This window comes from Oncorhynchus gorbuscha, linkage group LG04, assembly GCF_021184085.1.
Source record: "Oncorhynchus gorbuscha isolate QuinsamMale2020 ecotype Even-year linkage group LG04, OgorEven_v1.0, whole genome shotgun sequence".
Classification (NCBI taxonomy): Eukaryota; Metazoa; Chordata; class Actinopteri; order Salmoniformes; family Salmonidae; genus Oncorhynchus; species Oncorhynchus gorbuscha.
Window position 1 is genome coordinate 11661006 of NC_060176.1, and position 20965 is coordinate 11681970.

The 20965-nt window shown below is 39.4% G+C and overlaps 1 protein-coding gene across 2 annotated transcripts; it reads right to left on the reverse strand.

Moving 5' to 3' along the window:
• Window positions 1-318: 318 nt before the first annotated feature.
• Window positions 319-20631, reverse strand: LOC124033662 (vesicular glutamate transporter 2.1-like). Of its 2 annotated transcripts, XM_046345818.1 has the most exons (13): window positions 20155-20631; window positions 18169-18424; window positions 17510-17628; window positions 15614-15728; window positions 11846-11933; window positions 11625-11711; window positions 10864-11006; window positions 6193-6342; window positions 5882-6014; window positions 5571-5681; window positions 3903-4030; window positions 3404-3773; window positions 319-1135 (listed from the first exon to the last, which is right to left on the reverse strand). In XM_046345818.1, exons 1-12 carry the CDS (start codon window positions 20226-20228, stop codon window positions 3432-3434), a joined length of 1746 nt encoding a protein of 581 aa, XP_046201774.1. In that variant the 5' UTR covers window positions 20229-20631; the 3' UTR covers window positions 319-1135; window positions 3404-3431. The 2 variants fall into 2 exon arrangements, with proteins under 2 accessions (XP_046201774.1, XP_046201773.1); XM_046345817.1 differs by having other exon boundaries at window positions 319-3773.
• Between the last annotated feature and the right edge of the window lie 334 nt (window positions 20632-20965).

The window sequence follows — 20965 nt, forward strand, 5'->3', positions numbered from 1 at the left end:
CTTTGGTAGAGAGGGGTCACCATGTCCTGTAAGCTTAGTGCAAGACGGACTCTGGTCGTGCGCAGACATCATGCAAGGTATACCACAAAGCACATTTTCTGGGAGAGAGGGTGCTCTTGTCCAAGCTTGTAACTCTGAAGGACCATTATACCAATGTTAGTAGTCAGACACATTAGGCACTTTTCCCCTTGGAATCATAAATACAGCAATTGGACTTAAAGCCAGGCTTCTTCATCTGCCTATACAGACATCACTGATTGAGCTGTACGATTGTGGATGTGTTCACACAAATACAGACACAAGTTATGTTTTGTTCATTTGTTTTTTTATCAAATGGATATATAGAGCATTTCATTTTGACATCAACAAATCTCTCCATTGACACAGCAAAATAAGCCATAGAATCACACTGTAACTTCACTCAGAGGCACAAAACAGGAAAAGGTACCGTTACTTCATGTTATACATCTACCATTTCTGTAAATGTTAGATCACCTTTACAGACAATCTTCACTTCATTGAATATTGCAACAATGAAAGGGGTTTAGGTGGTTAGAGACAGATGGTTAAGGGGGCAATAGGGGTCCAGCCACTGACAGAACACACATCAATCAAACCAACAGGGTTTAGAGAGAGAGAAAAAACTGAACAATAGCACACCCTCCAAAACGACCACTGGAAACTGTACAGAACAACGGATGCGCAGACACCAACAGGAGTGGAACCATAGAGATATGGAGAAGGACATCATCCATGTCACAGGACTGGCCCAGGGTATCATTCTCTTCTGGTGAGCAGTCCCCTCACAAACTCCCTGCATTATCAGCATGTCAAAGAGCTGTGTGGAGGACTCTAACTACATAGGTTTTATATTTTTACAAGTACTTGTGTTTGTTCTTTTCTATATTTGATATCACAATAAACACGACTTGAAACGTAAAAGTAACGCTCTAGTTACATATGCTAGTGTTTTACATTTTTCAATGGTTGACAACAACTGTTACCATGGATTTATTGCTTTGTACACTGAGTATGGTTAGCGCCACCTGGAGAGGCCTACAGAGGCCTTCACTGCAATGTCCAGCAATTCCTTTAGTATATAGCCCTCCTGTTCAAACCCAGCTTGACACGTTACCTTTGGTAAATTGTGCAAAGAAATTGACACATTAGTAACAGTTTGAGAGACAAAATACATTTTGTGAAAGAAATAAAAAGTAAGAACATTCAGACTACGGCTTTGTTCCATGCATAAATACATTTCCATAAATACATTGCGAAGTGCTGACTTTTGGTCTCCACAGACAGACAGTGAAAAGCAGGTTTAGGTCCCTGACATACTACTGAAACCAATGATGTATATAAACCCTGGATTGCTGATGCTATCTACTGGCCAATGAAAGGCTTTGAAGCCACCGGTCAGCCATATTGGCACTTCCCAGTAGGAGCAGTCCTCCATTGGAATTAATGGAATTCTATAGTATTACAATTAAATGTTTATAGGACAAAATTACATGTATTTAAGTGTTGTTGTTTTTTGTAATGGGACAGTAACTTGTACTTTTAAGGAAAACATTTTACATGTATTTTTTGGAATGTTTAGCTCACATAATATCATTTAACAGTATGCATTCAGTTTCTGTAATAGAATAAACATGGCAAAAACAAATGTGTACATTAATAAATGCATTTTTATAGCTTCCAAAATATTTATTTACAATGTTGGGGAGTGCCAAGATGGAGGCACGGCGGTTTCTAAACAAGGCCCCTGTCAGTCATCTAGTGTATATATAAATCATTGACTGGAACCCAGTATCTCTACACTGGTCATTCCCACTCTATACACACTGGCTAAATCATGTCTTGCTGCTCTTTTGATTGTCTACCTACTCTTTAAGGAATGGTAAACGTTCAATGTGACATAGGCAGTAACAGCTATACTGTCATGTTTTTTATTCAGTAATGCTCCAATGTTTTTACAAGTATATGTAATATGAATCTCAATCCCCAACTTGGCTAATTGTCCTCCTGGACTGGTAAGGTATAGTTTTATTTAACAACATTGTCTATCTGGGTCACTATCCCAGTCTAAAAATGTTTCCTTTTCATTAGCAAAACATATCTCCTGCTGACGGACTGTCTGTACAGTAGATATACTGATTGGCTACTTCTGGATCGGCTGGCTGGTCTTTCTCTGCATTGCACAGGCCCTTGATAGTGCCGGGCAGCATTTGGTTATATTGTCCATGTGCTCTTATACATCATAGTTATTTTTCTTTAGTCACCTCAGACAAACATTTACCTTTAAACAACAACAAAGCTCATTGAAATGCCTTGAAATGATTTGAATTGACCAGACAATAAAACTGACAATGTTCATAATAATTACATAACTGAGTTATGAATGTTTGTAACCTCCAAACGTACACTTTTAACAACAGATGTAACATTGTTATAGGCATGAAATAGAGAGCTTGGGACTATAAGGTTCTATCTGCAAGAAGATGATTCTGAGATAATTGGCTTCAAAGTTCCAAACCCTCATTGGTTTGAATGGTGTCAGCTATTTTTATCTTGTATTCTTTTGAACTTAACTCAACTTGAATTGGGGTATATAGGTAGAGAACATTGAACAGAACAAGGCTATGTTACTAACTCCATTTTGAAAGAAAATGCAGATAGAACTGTACAGTCCCAAGCTCTCAAAATGGCACAGTAAACACGCAACGCTTCGTCATTTTTTTTCTTTCATGCATCTTAAGACTTTTACATCAGCTGGCGAAAGTGTTATGTCGTTCTTCAAAACTTTATTGTATTTTTATGCCTTTTTGTGTTAAAGACACAGTTTTACAAACAAATAATAATAAGAAAAGAAAATGACATTGTGCATTAAAAGGACACACTACTTTCAGTGCATTCAGAAGAGATACTGTACAACCTAAGACATACAGTCTCATTCCTGGTTAAGTCCCCTTTTTTACAGTGACATGTTTCTTTTACACTGCAATGGCTGGCTCATGAGGAGTTGTAATAGGAACCAGTTAGGCATGATGATCCAGGAAGCCAGTTAAATCTTGTCTGATCGTACATAACAGGCTTCTCCAGAATGAAGAAGCTCAGATTGATGAGGTGGAAATGGTTCACACTTACACACAATTGCACTCCAAATAAATATATCTATAATTTATATGCATATTACGTTTACAAATAGATCTGCCAATTTGATATGTGTTACATCTCTATAGTAATATTTTTATTTGCACAATAAAATCCTGTTTTGAACTAATTTTATATTTTGAAATAATGATTTGAATTTGTGCAAACATACAACAATGGATTGTTATCTTTTTTGTTTGGTTTTTGACTTGTTTCGTCTAAACTGGTAAACAATACAAAATAAGTTTACCGTTTGATGGTCATTGTGTCTGCTGTCTCTAGGAGTAGTCCTGGTCCTGCCTGTAGCCATACGGCCCTCCCTCTGCCTCTTCCTGGACAAACTCCTCCTTCTTATCCCAGCTGTCAGCCCAGCCCCCGTTCTGCGTAGTGGCACCATACGTTTTGGCCGGACCGCCGCCCAGGGCACCGTAACTCTGGGTGATGTCGCCCGTCTCCTCTGCCAGCTCATCCTCATCGATGAAGCCACACTTCTCATCGCTGGTCAGCTCTGGGTCGGCCCACGGCTGCTTCTCTCCAGAGGCAAAGATGCCATAGAAGATGACTCCCCCGTAGTGAACCAGAGCAGCGATGAGGAACACCCACTGCCACTCTTCTCGAGTCTTCATGTGGACAGATGGAATATAAAGTGTTTTATACAAAGTCACAGAGAATTGTAGTTCTATCCGATAATGAATCTACGTTTAACCATAATGTTTTATGGACTTTCCAAGGGTAACAGAATGTCTTACCTTGTTTTTGGTCATGGCACCTACGATCAATGGGCATACCATGCCAGACAGGGTGCCCACACCATTGGATATGCCCATAAGGATACTGGCATAGCGTGGAGCAATGTCTAAGTGATTGACGTTGAATCCTGATGGAAAGAACGTTCAGAATGAAATACAAGGTTTTCAGTGTGAAGTTACTCTCGACATGACAGATCTCTAAGACAACAATTGATTAGCATTTGATTAAATAAAATCCAGTGGTTATAGTTCTTGTGGTTTAACTGATTTCACTATAACTTAGACCTCGTTTCAATCAAATCTAGTGTAAACCCGCGATGGCTGACATCTGCATGACAACTGTTGTTGGAGGTGTCACTACGTTTTGAACTGACAAATAAGTGAGTGGCTGCTGTTGTGTCACAAATCACTCCCTTCCTTAGTATCCCCGTTTACCTTGGCGTTCAAAACGCCAATAGAATGTATATGCTAATGCATTATTTAATGTTAATTTGGATGGGTGGAATCATAGCCTATCAGGCAATAAAACATCACGCATTCGAGTGTTTGAACTTGTAACGCGGCTGCATGAACTTCTAATTATAAAGTGGGATTATGAAGTTAGTTGGTTGGTTTTGTCCACGATAAACTGACGCAAGGAGCCGCTTTGTCGACTTGACAGCTCTAAAGAAGTTCCACCTCAGACACCGACAAAACAACCGATATGTAGGTGTCGGCTGGCGCAGATCTGATAGGCTGTAGCCCTTATTATGGTCTCTAGAGCTCATTCTAGGTAGGTAATAAAAACCACCATTAGTAATTACCTTTTTTTTCTTTAATTAAGACCACATCCCCCTTAATGGAGTACTAGTATGTGGATGTATCAAAACTACTGAAATATCCCAAACATAATATAAATGTAATGGAAATTAAATTGCGATGAAAACAAAGCACCATGCAGCCATCTTGTTGCAAAGGGAGTAGCTGCCAGTGAATCTCCTCCCCCACACTGAGTGTCCTCTGTAGCTGCACACAGCCAGCCTGTATGGCAGCTCCTCTGGGACTTGTGCTGAATTATTAAATACTCCAGGAGAAAGCCCAAGAAAAATGAGTAGTAGTAAAACCAAGGTCTGCCTTGCAGCCACAAGCATCAGCTGGAATAGATGCTTGAGAAATGTGAGAAATCGACCCTGTTCCCTTTGTAGCTGGATATTGCTGATTGCAAGTCCTTTTTAGACCTCATCGGTGGCTGTTGAACGATAAATAGGCAAGTTGGAGTTTTCATCATTAATCTTGTTCTGGAGGCAGCTCTGCAGAGTGGTCACTAGCTGGCAAGGCCACAAAGTCATAAAATCTGATTTTAAACCTAACCCTAGCCACACTGCTAACCCTAATGCCTAACCTTAAATTAAGACCAAAAAGTTACGTTTTGTTTTCTTGAATTTTGACGATATAGCCTACTTAGATTTTTCAGCTGGCCCATCTAGAGGAAATCACTCAGTGCTTCCATGGCAAGATTCATGACAATAAACATCAACCAGCAATAAATAGTGGCCATTCTAGACAGAATCTACGGTGTAGTTGGTAGATTTGTTCTCTGTCTACAAATAGTAAAGGAGGAGTCTCCTACAGGCAGCTGTGATCTATACTGGCAGACTCTCTGATGCCATGTGTTTAACAGGTACTGACCTGATATGGCAAATCCACTGAAGCCCACAGCAAGGACCAGGAAGGAAATAGCCACCCCTTTTGTGTGGGAAAATCCCACTACCAGCAGCAGCGTAGCCTCCATGCCAAACCCTGCAGAGACAGACAGTCACACACATGCTACAGTAACCCAGGGGCTATGGGCCATCACAGTTTACATTTAATTACAGTCCCAAACAGAATTGCTTTGCTACAGTCATTGTATCACTATCATACAGATAGTGTAAAAGCAGTACTATTCTATTAAACACATTTGATATAATTGTGCATAGTGTGCCGAAGGGTTCTCTCACCTCCACAGTTCATGATCTTCCTAACTGTAGTGGTAGACAGGATGTTCCTGCTCCGTAGGTAGTCAGCCAACTGCCCTCCAATGGGCACAATGATTGTCATCACCAAGTGGGGCAGGGCAGACACCATGCCAACCTGAGGACAGGAACAGTTGAAATCAACATCAACATATAGGTATTAAAAGGTATTAAAGTCGGTTAGAGCCTAGCACAACATTTTCACACATCCCTCGCCTAGGCCTAGAATACCATACCCCAGCAACACTGTTTGGCTAGGCTGGTGCCCTATCCTGGCAATGCTCCACTGGTCTCACCTTGCTTAACTCAAACCCAAACACCTCCTCAAAGTAGGCCGGCTGACTGATAAGCAGTAGGTAGAAGGTCCAGCTTCTGCAGAAGTTGGCCACGATGATTGCATAGACAGGCATGGAGGTGAAGAACTTTTTCCAAGGGGTCTTAAATTTCTACAATGGAGCAAAAGGGAGGAATATACATGAGTTACCGGTGAAAGGCTAGCAGCGGTGAGAAAGAGAGAAACACATACATGCAGCCTATCGAGAGCGCCTGTCCGCACATTCTGATAGATGTATTGTATATTTTAAACCATTTGAAAGTAGGCTAAATGCTACAGCCATTACACTTCTATGCAAAAGATGAATTGTTGTTCAATATGTAGTTTATCATTAGATCATTGGGCTTCTATGTCTTGCCTTCCTATAGGCTCTGAGATTAAATAGGCTATGATGTTATGCTCCTATCACACAGCAATACTGTAGCTACCCATACTGTCAAATATTTTACATAATCTACTGGTCTATTTACTGTGTTGGCAGAATCTTTTAATCTTTTGCAGTAATTTATGCTGTAGCTGGCAAAAGAACTGTCCGTTTCTGAAAGAGAAAACAATGGAAATTGCTGTTGACCTGTCAGCAGAACGTTTGAATTCAACAATGTTTTGCATCGACTTTTCCACAACCCTGTTTACGATGGTCTACCCGCGAATTCTGAAACATTGTCTACTCTAAATAAATAAAACATCTATTACAGTACATCAGCCTGGCCTCAGAGTCATACGGAATATACTTCACGTATTTCTGAGCACCTCCAAGAAGTACTGACACCGACAAAACATACCTACTAATGTTCTAGTTACTTCGGACATAAGCGAAAGTAGGGAGGTTGGTCGGGGAGGAATGATGGGCCAAAACAGTTTGGAGCAGTTTGTGTATACAGTTGAAGTCAGATGTTTACATACACTGAGGTTGGAGTCATTAAAACTCGTTTTTCAACCACTCCACGGTTAGGACATCTACTTTGTAGATGACACAAGTAATTTTCACAACAATTGTTTACAGACAGATTATTTCACTTATAATTCACTGTATCACAATTACAGTGGATCAGAAGATTACATTTAAATTGATTACTTTAAACTGCTTGGAAAAATCCAGAAAATGATGTCATGGCTTTGGAAGCTTTTGATAGGCTATTTGACATCATTTGAGTCAATTGGAGGTGTACCTGTGGATGTATTTCAAGGACCACCTTCAAACTCAGTGCCTCTTTGCTTGACATCATTGGAAAATCAAAAGAAATCAGCCAAGACCTCAGAAAAAAATTGTACACCTCCACAAGTCTGGTTCATCCTTGGAAGCAATTTCCAAACGCCTGAAGGTACCACATTCATCTGTACAAACAATAGTACGCAAGTATACACACCATGGGACCACGCAGCCGTCATACCGCTGAGGAAGGAGACATCTCCCTAGAGATTAACGTATTTTGGTGCAAAAAGTGCAAATGAATCCCAGAACAACAGCAAAGGACCTTGTGAAGATGCTGGAGGAAACAAGTACAAAAGTATCTATATCCACAGTAAAACGAGTCCTATATTGACATAACCTGAAAGGCCGCTCAGCAAGGAAGAAGCCACTACTCCAAAACCGCCATAAAAAAGCCAGACTATGGTTTGCAACTGCACATGGGGACAAAGATCGTACTTTTTGGAGCAATGTCCTCTGGTCTGATGAAACAAAAATAGAACTGTTTGGCCATAATGACCATTGTTATGATTGGAGGAAGAAAGGGGAGGCTTGAACGCCGAAGAACGCCATCCCAACAGTGAAGCACCGGGGTGGCAGCATCATGTTGTGGGGGTGCTTTGCTGCAGGAGGGACTGGTGCACTTCACAAAATAGATGGCATCATGAGGAACAGAATTATGAGGATATATTGAAGCAACATCTAAAGACATCTGGCAGGAAGTTTAAGCTTGGTCGCAAATGGGTCTTCAAAATGGAGAATGACCCCAAGTATACTTCCAAAGTTGTAGAAAAATGGCTTAAGGACAACAAAGTCAAGGTTTTGGAGTGGCCATCACAAAACCCTGACCTCAATCCTATAGAACATTTGTGGGCAGAACTGAAAAAGCATGTGTGAGCAAGGAGGCCAAGAAACCTGACTCAGTTACACCAGCTCTGTCAGGAAGAATGGGCCAAAATTCACCCAACTTATTGTGGGAAGCTTTTGGAAGGCTACCCAAAATATTTGACCCAAGTTCAACAATTTAAAAGCAATGCCACCAAATACTAATTGAGTGTATGTAAACTTCTGACCCACTGGGAATGCGATGAAATAAATAAATGCTGAAATAAATCCTTCTCTCTACTATTATTCTGACTTTTCACATTCTTAAAATAAAGTGGTGATCCTAACTGACCTAAAACAGGGAATGTTTTACTAGGATTAAATGTCAGGAATTGTGAAAATGTATTTTGCTAAGGTGTATGTAAACTTCCGACTTCAACTGTATATTATGATGACATGTTGTGACTTTTTTCTTTGTTGTGGACTGGCAAGGGTTTTTTCGGCTATTCAGGCACACAAAACATTTTCTCCAGGCAAGCAAAAGTTGGAAGCCGAAGTGCCTGTTGTCATTCATCGAGAGACGACTGGTCCTCATGCAAAAAAATACTACACCAAACATCCTTGTCAGATGCAAAATTGCACAGCTATGAAAATAAATCACAGATTTTAGTTATTTTAAATCAATTCTGAATATTTTGAGGACGCGTATACTGGCTATGATATCTCCAAATGGACAAATATTACTATTGCTGCTTTTTCTCATTTTTCAAACTAAGAACTATTGAAGGAGTATGTGAGCACACTCGTTCGGTTAGCCTAGCTGAGTTTGGAAGCATGCTCTTTCCTTAATCCGCGACAGACTAGCAATCCCAAAATTGCATGTTCAAATCGCGTCAGGGACAACTCTTGTATTTTAGCTAACCCTTCTCCTAAACCTTATTCTAAACTTAATCCAATCCACCTAACCTGCTACATAAATTCACGTAAATTTAGTAATTTTAGTTCTCCTAACCTTTTAACGTTAGTTCCCCTAACCGCCAACATAAATTCTCTCTATAATTCTCCTTTGTTGTTATGGTGCAACAAGCAACCTTGTCTCAGATCAAGACGTGCAATACTATGCGTCATCCAAGATATATAATAAGTTACGTCATCCAATTCGTATGCTATTGTACGACTGGGTAAAATGTATGATATTATACATCCTGTAATTCATAGAATATTGCACGACCGCTATTCTTTCATAATGTAACATAAACTCCTGAGACCCAGCGATTCATTTTTGTCCTTTTTAGTGGACATCAGTTCTTGGTCCATATCTCTAAGGCCATACAAGCCACTGTATTAAGTCCTGTTGTCCCTTTGAGAGGACATGATGGGCTTTTCAGTGATATCACATGTGGGGGTGTGACTTTGACAACTTTATCTTCCTGGTTCTTTAAAAAAATGGTTGCCGTCCAAAATGTGCACATTTTATGATAATTTGAAAAGAAGTGTGTGTAATTATTAAAGACCATTTTTGTGAGTTTGATATTCAAATTGTTTCTAGTATGTGGATTTCACAGGAATAGTTAAGTGAGTTGTCAGGACTTCACATTAAATAAGAGCTAAATAAGAGTTTATAAAAAATGTGCTCTGTAGTGGACACCCACATGCCACATCTATGTTTTTAAATCTACTGTACCCATTGACTGTAATGTCAATTTTGTAATATTTACATCCTAATGACAGATACAGAGGACAATTCTGCACATACAATGAAATATAAATAACCATATTTTCTGACCACAAACATGTTTTTCCGCGTCACAGGAGGCTAACTTAACGTAACATACCATACTAAATAGAGTGTCAGAGTGTCAGAGATTGCCCCGAGACTACCTTACGTACTTACAGTAGCCAACATAGGCCTACTTCAATGTAAAAGATCAAATGTTTACCTGTTAAATATCAACTATATATTATAGAACGTGCTGCTTATAGTTTCAATATATATAGCCTATCTATTTACTGGGTTACAAGGTCCACTTAAATGAGAGATAGGCATTGTAAGAATATGAACCCGTCACGGCTAGAAATGGTGAGAAATTTATTCTGCAATGGTTCTGAAATTAAAATAGACAGGAAAAGAAGAGATTCCTATATGTTAGACTAAAAAAATGAAACACATAGATTTTCCATCCACTAGCAGAGATGTGCATCCGCATGGTCTAAATTTACAGATCAGTTAGCACATTGTCACAAGTTATATTTTTTATAATTTTTTGGGCGCATGTACATTTTGTGGTATATTTTGGACGCACTCGCAGTTTATGCATGAGGCCTCAGGGGAGCAGAGATCAAAACAAGCCTGAATAGAAAGTGGGGCATAGTATCATTTCCCAATTTAATATCATAGGAATTGATTTGAGGAGAAGTGGACTTTGAAGACTTTGAGAACTCTGGCCTAATATCACTCAGAAAATGTAATGGCCTACTAAAAAACTTTTGTCAGACTTTCACACAGATTTGGATTATTTCACTGAAACAGAGAAGCAGGGCATGAGGTTAGTTGAGTGAAAGTTGTTTGAAACCCTTCAAACAACTTTTATTCAACCAACCTCAAGCCCTGTCCCTCACCTCAGCAGGGCCCATGAGCTTGGCACTCTCCCCGATGCTCTCCTCTATGTAGACTCGTTCCTCCTGGGTGATGGTAGGGTGCACAGCAGGACTTTCATACGACACAAGGATCCAGAACATATACCAGAAGATCCCAAAGCACCCTGCACAATGATATTGGGATTATTACACAGGATAAATAAAATATGGGTGGTGGATTATGTATATCTTCTAGTCATTATGGAACCATGCAGCAAAGCTACAGAAACCCTATTGTAAATGTGTTTTAATTGTGTCATTATTGTATGTGAACATGTGAAAAGCTTAGATTGGCCTATACGATAACATCAAATTCCTAAAAGGCAGTCTGATCTTTCAGAAATCCCCCATAGACTAAACCCCAGACAGAAAGGTCAAATTCATCTAGTCCAGGGTGAGATGGAAAATTATTGGAGAACAGTCCCACAAAAACAATGGGAAGGAATCAATGGTCTGGAGGTCTGAAAGCATCAGCAACCAGCTTTAAAATGTCCTGAAGATTATGTACTATACGCAACATATTTTCAAATAGGTTGTTGGTTAGAATGTGAAAACACTATTATTATTATTTTTGATAGCTATATAAAAAGAATAACAGTTGAAAACTCTATATATGCTCCCAACAATTGAGTGGGCAAACTTAACCAACATTTTGTCACGCAGTGCCTTCTTCTGGATGGGTGTGGATCAGCTCATGCTTTTACATTTGGAAGCTATAACATCGCCATGGAACTATATCTTACCATAGAGATAGAACACAGAGGACCAGCCTGAGTACTGCACCAGGATCCCTGCTAGAGGCATGGCAATGACAGCACCAGCATAGGAACCTGTAAGAGGAAATGGTAGAGAGGGGGAAGAGAAGAAAAAGGACATCTAAATAGACAAAGGAAGTACAACTACTGTCCCTCTTGCTTCACTACCATAGTGTGACAGATAAGATACTATTGAAAAGAGTATTTACCACAGAAGGAGGTGGTAGCCAGGCGACTCCTCTCCAGAGGAGGAGCCCACTTACTCCAGATCCCATGGCAGGCTGGGTAGGTCACTCCCTGGGTAGGTCACACACACCACAGAACCATGTGCAACTAAGAGTAGGTAACTGGTTTAAAGTAAATCATACTGCTGCTATTATCATTAAATTATAATGAATAAGATGGCCAGAAAATTCTGATCATCCTGCTCCTTATGGCAATAGCAATGGATTCTAGCAATACTGCTTAACATTTAGTATTTAGTATTTTATTAGGATCCCCATTAGCTACTGCTAAAGCAGCAGCTACTCTTCCTGGAGTCCTCACAAAACATCAAACATGACATAATACATGTACATCACAAGACAGAACTACATACACTGTAAATAAGTCTACATGCTTTCATACATGTATGCCTTCACAATCATGCAATTCATAGACTACTGAATGCAGGTGAAACACAACAATGGAAATACAATAACAAGGAGGTGTGTTGCAAATAGGCTGACACTTTTTGATAAATTCCCCTGACGTGAATAAAGCTATCTTGTTTCTATAGTTACCGCCCTTCATCATTTATATCCGAGTGTCAACATCAAGGCAAAGTGTGGCGACTTTGAAGAATCTAAAATATATTTTGATTTGTAGAACACTTTTTTTGTTACTACATGATTCCATATGTGTTATTTCATCATTGTGATGTCTTCACTATTATTCTGCAATGTAGAAAATAGTACAAATAAAGAAAAAGCCATGAATGAGTAGGAGTGTCCAAACGTTTGACTGGTACTGTATGCTTTATTTGTCACATATGCCTGATAGGTGCAGTTTTACAGGGTCATCCAGTAATATGACGTCCCTGGAGCAAATTAGGGTTAAGTGCCTGACTCAAGGGCACATTGACACCTTGTCGGCTCGGGTATTTGAACCAGCGACCAATCAGTAACTGGCCCAAAGTTCTAACCGATAGGCTACCTTTCCTGGGGTAACATGTAATCTCTTAAACTTGTAGGCATTTTGTTACCACCCCTGTGGGTTTCATTTGGTAAAATTAAACATTTCTGAACATGAAATAACCACCAATTCAACGTTGTTTCAACCAGTGTGTCCAGTGGACAGGCCTTGAATCTTGAGCCTTGTTACAGTCTATTGCCCTTAATGTGTTAGCTGAGATATAGTGTAATGTGTTACAGTACCACCTGCGATTGGATTCATTTGGTAAAATGCAACATTCATTTGTCATCTTGACCTTGTCTTCTAATCATTCTTCACATGTCCTTCAAATACTTCACCCATTTTGGCCCAAATGATTAATATATATAAAAAAATCAAATTAAAAACATGAGATTGCACACAACCATCGTAAAGACTAAATGTAGGAAACTGTGTAATTCAAATAGATGGTTTCACAGATTAATGGGAGAAATTGTAAACATAAGACATACTGATAATAGATTTGCCTGCACTGAGCTGACAATCACACAAGATGATACTACTAGATATGAGCTGCCATGGTTGTAAATCAAATATGATCACAATCCAAAACCAACATACCACTCTTCATTGCCTGTTTGATTAACATTAATAAGAGACGCAGTGCTCTGAGCTAACTGATGAGTCTCTCATTACACTGACAATGCTGCTGCCATTAAATGTTCATTAGCTGCTAATTGGAACAGAGTGTGCTATTTGAAAATGCAATCTGCATGGACATGCTAGGAGGAGATTTATCCTAGCTATCCACTGGACTGATGTAAGATCACTATATATGAATCACTTATAGGTCCTCCTGTAAGCTCGTGGAATGTATGCCACGCCCAACTTAATTCATGTCGCGCTATTTACTGAATTTACTCAAAACACTGAAGCCTTTCCTTACAGAGACAAAAACAAGACATAACCAGATTAGCCTTTGTCACATGATGGCTCATTCAAATCAAGGACCCATTGGGCACAGACATCAATTCAACGTCTATTCTACATTGGTTCAACGTCATTTCATTGAAATGACGTGGAAACAACGTTGATTCAACCAGTAGTTAGTCAGGCCTGTGAGAATAAATAATCATTTCCAATCTCTGCAAGATAATGGACAATAAAGTATTATTCTAAAATTCCACCAATGGTGTTCAAATGATTCTCAATGGTTGTCTCTGCTGCCAGGATTGTGTATCTGTTTCAGTGGTGTAAAGTAAATAAGTAAAAATACTTTAAAGTACTACTTAAGTCATTGTTTTGGGGTATCTGTACTTTACTATTTATATTTTTGACAACTTTTACTTTTACTTATCTACTTTCAGTTTTACTTGAGTCGTTTTATATTAAGGTATCTTTACTTTTACTCAAGTATGACATTTGAGTACTTTTTCCACATCTGATTCGTTTAGCTGGATGTGTTTTATTATGACACTGTGAATGTAGCCTGCCCTTCAGTATCAACATGGCATCATGTTTTACTGCACAAGGCAGCCGCTGCCAACATCTCATGTTTCAATTTGCCTACTGGACAGTGGATTCATGAGCTGCTGATGTTTCAGCACATTGTCTTTGGGAATATGATTCTGGCTAGACCAGCATTTTTCTAACTGTGGTGTTGCTACCAGAGAGCAGAGCAGATATGTTTCATCGGGTTTATTGGTTTATTTGGCTCCCTATTAGCTTTTGCCGAAGCAGCAGCTATTCTTCCTGGGGCCCACACAGAAACATAACACATGTCAAGTAACAACCCACTGGGCACACACTGGTTGAATCAACGTTGTTTCCACATCATTATTTCAATGGAATTACACTGAACCAACGTGGAATCAATGTTAATTTGCCGTCTGTGCCCAGTGGGAAAACACTGATACACTGATAGACAAGAACAGTTACACAAATCTAAAATAAGTGTATAAAGATATACAAACAATACAACTAAAGAATAATGTGTGTGTAGATTGTGTGTGTTAGAGTGTGTGTGTTAGAGTGTGATAGTGTGATCGTGTGTGTGTGCGTGTGTGTGTGTGCGTGCGTGTGTGTGTGCGTGTGTGTGTGTGTGCGTGCGTGTGCATGTGTCCTTTTGCTCTTTGCTTGAGTAATTGTAGATGGAAGCGATCATGGCTCTGTAAAATACTGTGCTTTGCCGTCATTTCGTTTGGACTTGGGGACTGTGAAGAGACCCCTGGTGACATGTCTTGTGGGGTATGTATGGGTGTCTGAGCTGTATGTTATTTGATTATGCAGACAATCTGGAATTTTCATCACAGTAATATTTTTCATAAAAACTAGAAGACAAGCAGTTAGTCTCTCATCAACCCTCAACCAGGAAAGACTGATGTGTAGTTAAGGGCAAGGCGTGCTGCTCTGTTTTGAGCCAGCTGCAGCTTTTCTATGTCTTTCTTTGCTGCACGTGACCATATTACCGGACAGTAATCAAGATGGGACAAAACCAGAACAACTACAGTTAATTTTTGTGTAAAACACGCAGAACATATTTTTAGAACAGACAGGGGAGAGGACTCTCCCACAACAAATACCCAGCTGCAGATCAATACAACAGTCTCACATTTCTCCAGGGTGAATTCTGGCTGTTGTACTACCTCTATTCCATTGCCTCTGGTATACTGTAGCCTAATCATAATTGAAATGCCACAAAGGAAAATTGGCCATTTTCAAAAGATGTGGTATTGACAAGATAGGCCAATGCAATCTCAATTAAAATGTGCATAGAAAAAAATAGCTCTCCAGAAATGTGACTTTTGAATTAAATAACTCCTTACCTCCACCAGCCCTTGCAATATCCTCACAAAGATGACCAGTCCATAATGGGTCCGTGCCGCGGAGGGGATTAACATATTGAGCGTCGAGGTAAGGAAAATGGCTAGACCGAAAACCCTAAATGAAACAGAAATATATACATTTGCACATATCGTATGTCGTTTATCCTTTTGATAAACAATATATCTAGTGATTTATTTAAGATGCATTTATGTATTGGCCAATTTATTCTTCAAAGGCCTAGGCCTCTCATTGACTTGATGTTTCATTTATTAATCTCAGATTTTTTTTATGGCCATCCGGGCTAAATTCAACAGGGACCCATCGAGCATATCACATTCCACACTCATTTACTGGCTTACTATCGAAATGGAGTTAGTGCTTTTCAAATAGGCTATTTAATGTAGTTTCTCTATCCCATTTTCTAATGGTTATTATATAAGGCCTATATTCGGCCTGCTGTTCTTATTCTAATCAAATGGCCAATCTTACATTCTTGCATAATTAAAATATTTAAGACTTGGATTTTTTTCATGCCAAGCATTGGCTAGTGCACCTTTAACTTTTCAATTTACGTTTGATTGCAATAATTCAATTGGAGAAAGAAATGAAAGCGTGATGACAGGGAGTGCCGACAGCAGACGACATTGGTTTCAGCGCAGCTGAGCCAGTGGAGGCAATCGCTAATGAATAACATGAAACATCGTATTTTTAAAATTTTTGTCACGTCTTGTACACACCCGGAGACCCCGCCCCTCCCACCCGCACGCGGGAGGCAACTCTAATCCGATTGAGGCGACACTCTGGCACGAGACATGTTGATTCGATTACATCTCAATGTCAATCAAGAAAGCATATAGACAATAAACATATTATACATTAAACTAGATTATACACATGTAACACATCGTATATATTTAAATAGCCCGCTCAACAAATAGTAATATTGTATATACTCAACCAAATTAATAGTTTTTCTTCATGTATATTCAGGGTATAAATTGCCATCACCAAATTATTATGGGCACTACTATGATGAACTGAGGTCCAAAGACCCACTAAATATAAAGGAATTAAACCTAGATTTCCTATTGTCATCTCTTATATTTAATGCTGCTCAGGCCTCATGCAGGCTAGGCCTTAACCTTATTTATAAGCCATGTTTAGTGTGCACAGTGCATATGAGCGTGAGTAAGCCTTCGGCGACGAGGACCGGGCTGGTCGCCATGCCCCCAGAATGCAGCAAATTAGACACGGCTCCCCCCGGGGACCTCATTAACAGGTGGCAGAAAGCCCTGTGGACCGGAGCGACACCGACAAATCTCAATAGTACTGCCAGCGTCAGCGGCTGAGTCGCTCCCTCCCAAATTAATTCCCCATTAATGTCCTTCTCCATTGCAGTCACAGTGTCACACTGGTTACTATGCCTACTGTCTGTTAAACCTTGGGTCACAATACAGGCCTACAAGTCCTCCCTCTCATTTACAATAAAGGCCGAATTGTCGTAAATATTTGAAACGTCCAAGCAAACCCTTGTATGCCATTGTGTCTGCAACATTTTCAGACCATTAAAATTTGGATTCTGTTAGAAAATTGCTTATCACAAAATGTATTCTGACGGGAAAAGGTGTGATAATAATACATTGAAAACCGATAGTATATCCAGGCTTCAGTAGCCAACATCCACGTCATCATCACAGTTGCTCGGGTACATCTCTTCATGACTAAAATAAATCAGACCTATTTTCATTTTATTCTTGAGGGTCGTTCATTTCATAGTGATGGATTTAGTAACCAATTGAATAATAACGAATAAATCACATTTGAGACTGTGAGAGGGAATGAGAACTTTTGTAAAAAAATAATCAAAATAAAAATAATAATGTAGGCCTGCCTACCTGTTAGCTGCCAATCTCGAGCATATGTACCCTCCCGGGATCTGCGTCACTATATAGCCCCAGAAAAACGAACCATGGATCATACCGACTATCTCTGGGTCCCAGTTGAACTTCGCTTTCTTTGCAGTGAAATAAAAAAGACAATAAAAAAAGACAATAAAACAAACCATAAAACATCGTTGAAACATCATAATAAATCCTCTTCACGTGTATAATTTCATTATAATTCAATACAATAATTCACAAAACGTATAATACCGTATAATAACCTTAATAACCAAATCATAAGGCTCTCATATCATAACAGTAAATAAGGATATAGTGAGTAGCAGAAATGTGAGCAATAATCACTACTATCATATACGGTACACAATTCCGATGTGTAGGATACACAGGCTAAATGCTGTGTTATTAAGGGATACCATAGTTTATGGTTGTGGCATACCTATTATGGCTGCACTGAAAATAATGAGATAATCTCGCTATAAAACCAATACAATAAGGGAAATGTCCTGTATCTGCCTTTGCTTATTTTTTATTTTCAATATAAGGTCAGGTCAAGTGTGAGAAGATTAGGAGACCTCCAACATATGGACAAATTATGGAGCAGGAGGGCGGTGACACGACGTTGACGTCAGTAAAGTGTGCACCATACACACCTCTGTGATGATGATCTTCCCATCTTTGTGAATCGTGCTATTGTTGACCATTCCCACGATGGCCACGCCCAGATTGCATCGGATCCCGAAGGATATACAGAAGCCTAGACCGCTCATGATGGCGATGATATATCGACGGGGCAGCCCAAAACACGTGCAGTCGCACAGGGGTGCTTTCTTCTCCTGGGCCTCAGAGGGCCTGCCGTCCTCTGTTAGTTCGATAACTTCACCAGTTCCCTGTCGCTTCTCCATCACCCTTCAAACAGCCAGATTAAAAAGTCATCCAATTTCCTCGGTTAATCAGCATCAAATTAATAGATCAGCCTACGTTTGATATTTGAATGTTATGAAAAATAAATGCATTTTAGTGTAGCAACAATTCAGGCCTACAATTAAGTTAAATGATAGACCTACATGCCTATATTTTATAGCCTGCAGCCTTCAAAATATGGCTTGCAATCATGTCCAAAAATAGTCTTTAAAATGTAGAAGTTTTTGAAAATAAGGAAGACGACTGATTTATATTTTAAAACCATCGTCTTTGGGTAGCGTACTGAAACATAATTGTATTAGGTTATCTAGGTCTACATTACATATATATGCCTATTCAATCCGTTGTTTTATGAGGATAGTGTATTCGCCCCAACGACTGGGGGCGCTATTTGATGAATGATAACCAACATGATTCAGAACATGATAACTAACATGAACCAGAAAATGTTTTTTTTTCCATTAAACGAAAAGTCTACTTTAGCAAGGTAATTGAACGACTATTAATAGAAAATAGCGCTGTATTTTAGCGGCACCAGGTTCAATTTCATCGAATGCCAAAAAAGCATCGTACCGCATTGCAGCAACCGCTCACCTTCACCCTAATTTGCATTCACGGATTGGGCAGTTGCTCATCTCTCCAGGCAAACATTCACGCTGCGGTTTCAAATGCATTTATGACCATATGCACAATTAATTTGTTTGCCCAAAATCAACCCAAATAAAGCTTAGCCTACAGTTACAGTATTAGGCCTATACCTAAAAAAAATGTGAAATCGACATAAGGAAAAAATGATAAGAACTCTTTCTTATTCACAGCGGCACTGTAACAGTGACGATATCTAATTAAGCAGTCCTATTTAGAATATACATTTGGAATATCAAAACTACTGCACATAATGTGTCATTTACATGAACTACAGTAATATGATCATTTCGTTATGCCCAACGAAAAATACATATTTTTTTACGCAATAACATTGAACTTAGGCTGTATGAAATAACAGTTACAAGTGGGATTTGGAATCAAAATAGGCCTATCGAAGGAAGCACCAATGAATCGAAAAAATATTCTAACCAAAACGAAATATATTCATTTAGAGCTTCAACAATACATCTATTGACAGTATGTTGCAACTACAAGCATCAGAATATATGTCTGAATGAAGCCCTTGTCACTTAGCAAGACAAATCAGTTCGACGTTTAGACTAGTAATACATCGATACCCATCCCGTAAATAATGAAATAGATACCCTCCCACAACTACAGGAGGTTTTCACGAAAATATTTAAAATATAACAGGAACGCAGTTGCAAACGAAGAAAACACTCAGTGGATTTTTTAAATGATCTAATCGCATACATACTAGGCTAGTTCACGGCAAATGCTTTTCCTAGCTATCTGTTCAATGTGTGAATGTATTAGTGACTTTTTCCACATACATCAAGGTCCTTCCTGTGCTTTCACGAGGTTATACAGAATTGCATAATTTTTCCACTACGTCTATTAGAGGCGTGACCATGACTGCAAGCTGTTTGAGATAAAAGTAACACACTTCTCGGCATAGGATAGGAACGTACAGTCGTCTACTCCCATTACACCACCATATTACACCACCATATTGTAGGCCTATCACTTGAAAATACAGAAATCATAACCAGCCCTATGTTTAAACATGGGCTAGCCTGCATATAAAACAGAATTTCAACACCTACTTGTACATCTGCCCCAGGGTCTTCGCCCCAAATTCCTTTATCCCCTCTTTGGCTCTCATCTTGACGGACTCCATATCCAAATTTAATGTTTTTCTCAAAAATGTCTATTGTTTAAGCTTCATGTTACGGTACAATGTGACCGAACAAACCGGTGAAGCAAGCGATGTATATGAATGATTATTTGATAAGAAAAGCAGACAAGATCTGTAGCCTATCACGCGTCGATCGCTGTAAAACGCCTACATATGAGAGAAATCAGATGAGCTCTGATTCCCCATTCACCATTACATACTCATCGTTCGCCTCACGTACAAGTGCATGCAATGCCATCGTGATGAAAATCTACTGATAATTCCTAAAGCGAACGAAAGAGAAAAACGTTAGAAGCGTCTACGGTGATAACCATATCATTTTAAACAAAAAAAAAAACAATCAGCAAAAGCGGGAACTGGCGGTGTGTGGAGTTGCTTCTATAAACCACAGAGCTGGGCTTGCGCGTCTCACGTGGAGACAGCCAGCTTTTCTGACGTCGCGAGAACCTCTGGCTGTTCAGCACCAAGGTCAGCGACAGCCTCGTGCACACTATCTGTGCGTGGTGCACGCCGCGTCCCCATAACTGATCACCAGAGCGATATTCAATATAGCCTACTGTCCTGAAAGCTTTTGTTGTTATACTGTAATCGACTGATTTAGGGAGTGGTTCAGGCTGGAATAAGAAAGGATGGTTTGATTGCATTTGGAAATCATAACCTTACAAAGTGCGAGGGCTATGACATACACACGCAAGTCATTTCCAGTTTTACAACCTTTC

Coding starts and splice junctions, on each gene's coding strand:
- LOC124033662 (XM_046345818.1), bottom strand. CDS start 20,228: ATGGAGTCCGTCAAGATGAGAGCCAAAGAGGGGATAAAGGAATTTGGG. Junction 18,425..20,154: donor ACCCTGGGGCAGATGTACAA/GTAGGTGTTGAA, acceptor GGCTGTTTGAAG/GGTGATGGAGAAGCGACAGG. Junction 4,031..5,570: donor CAGTGGATTTGCCATATCAG/GTCAGTACCTGT, acceptor TCTTTCCATCAG/GATTCAACGTCAATCACTTA.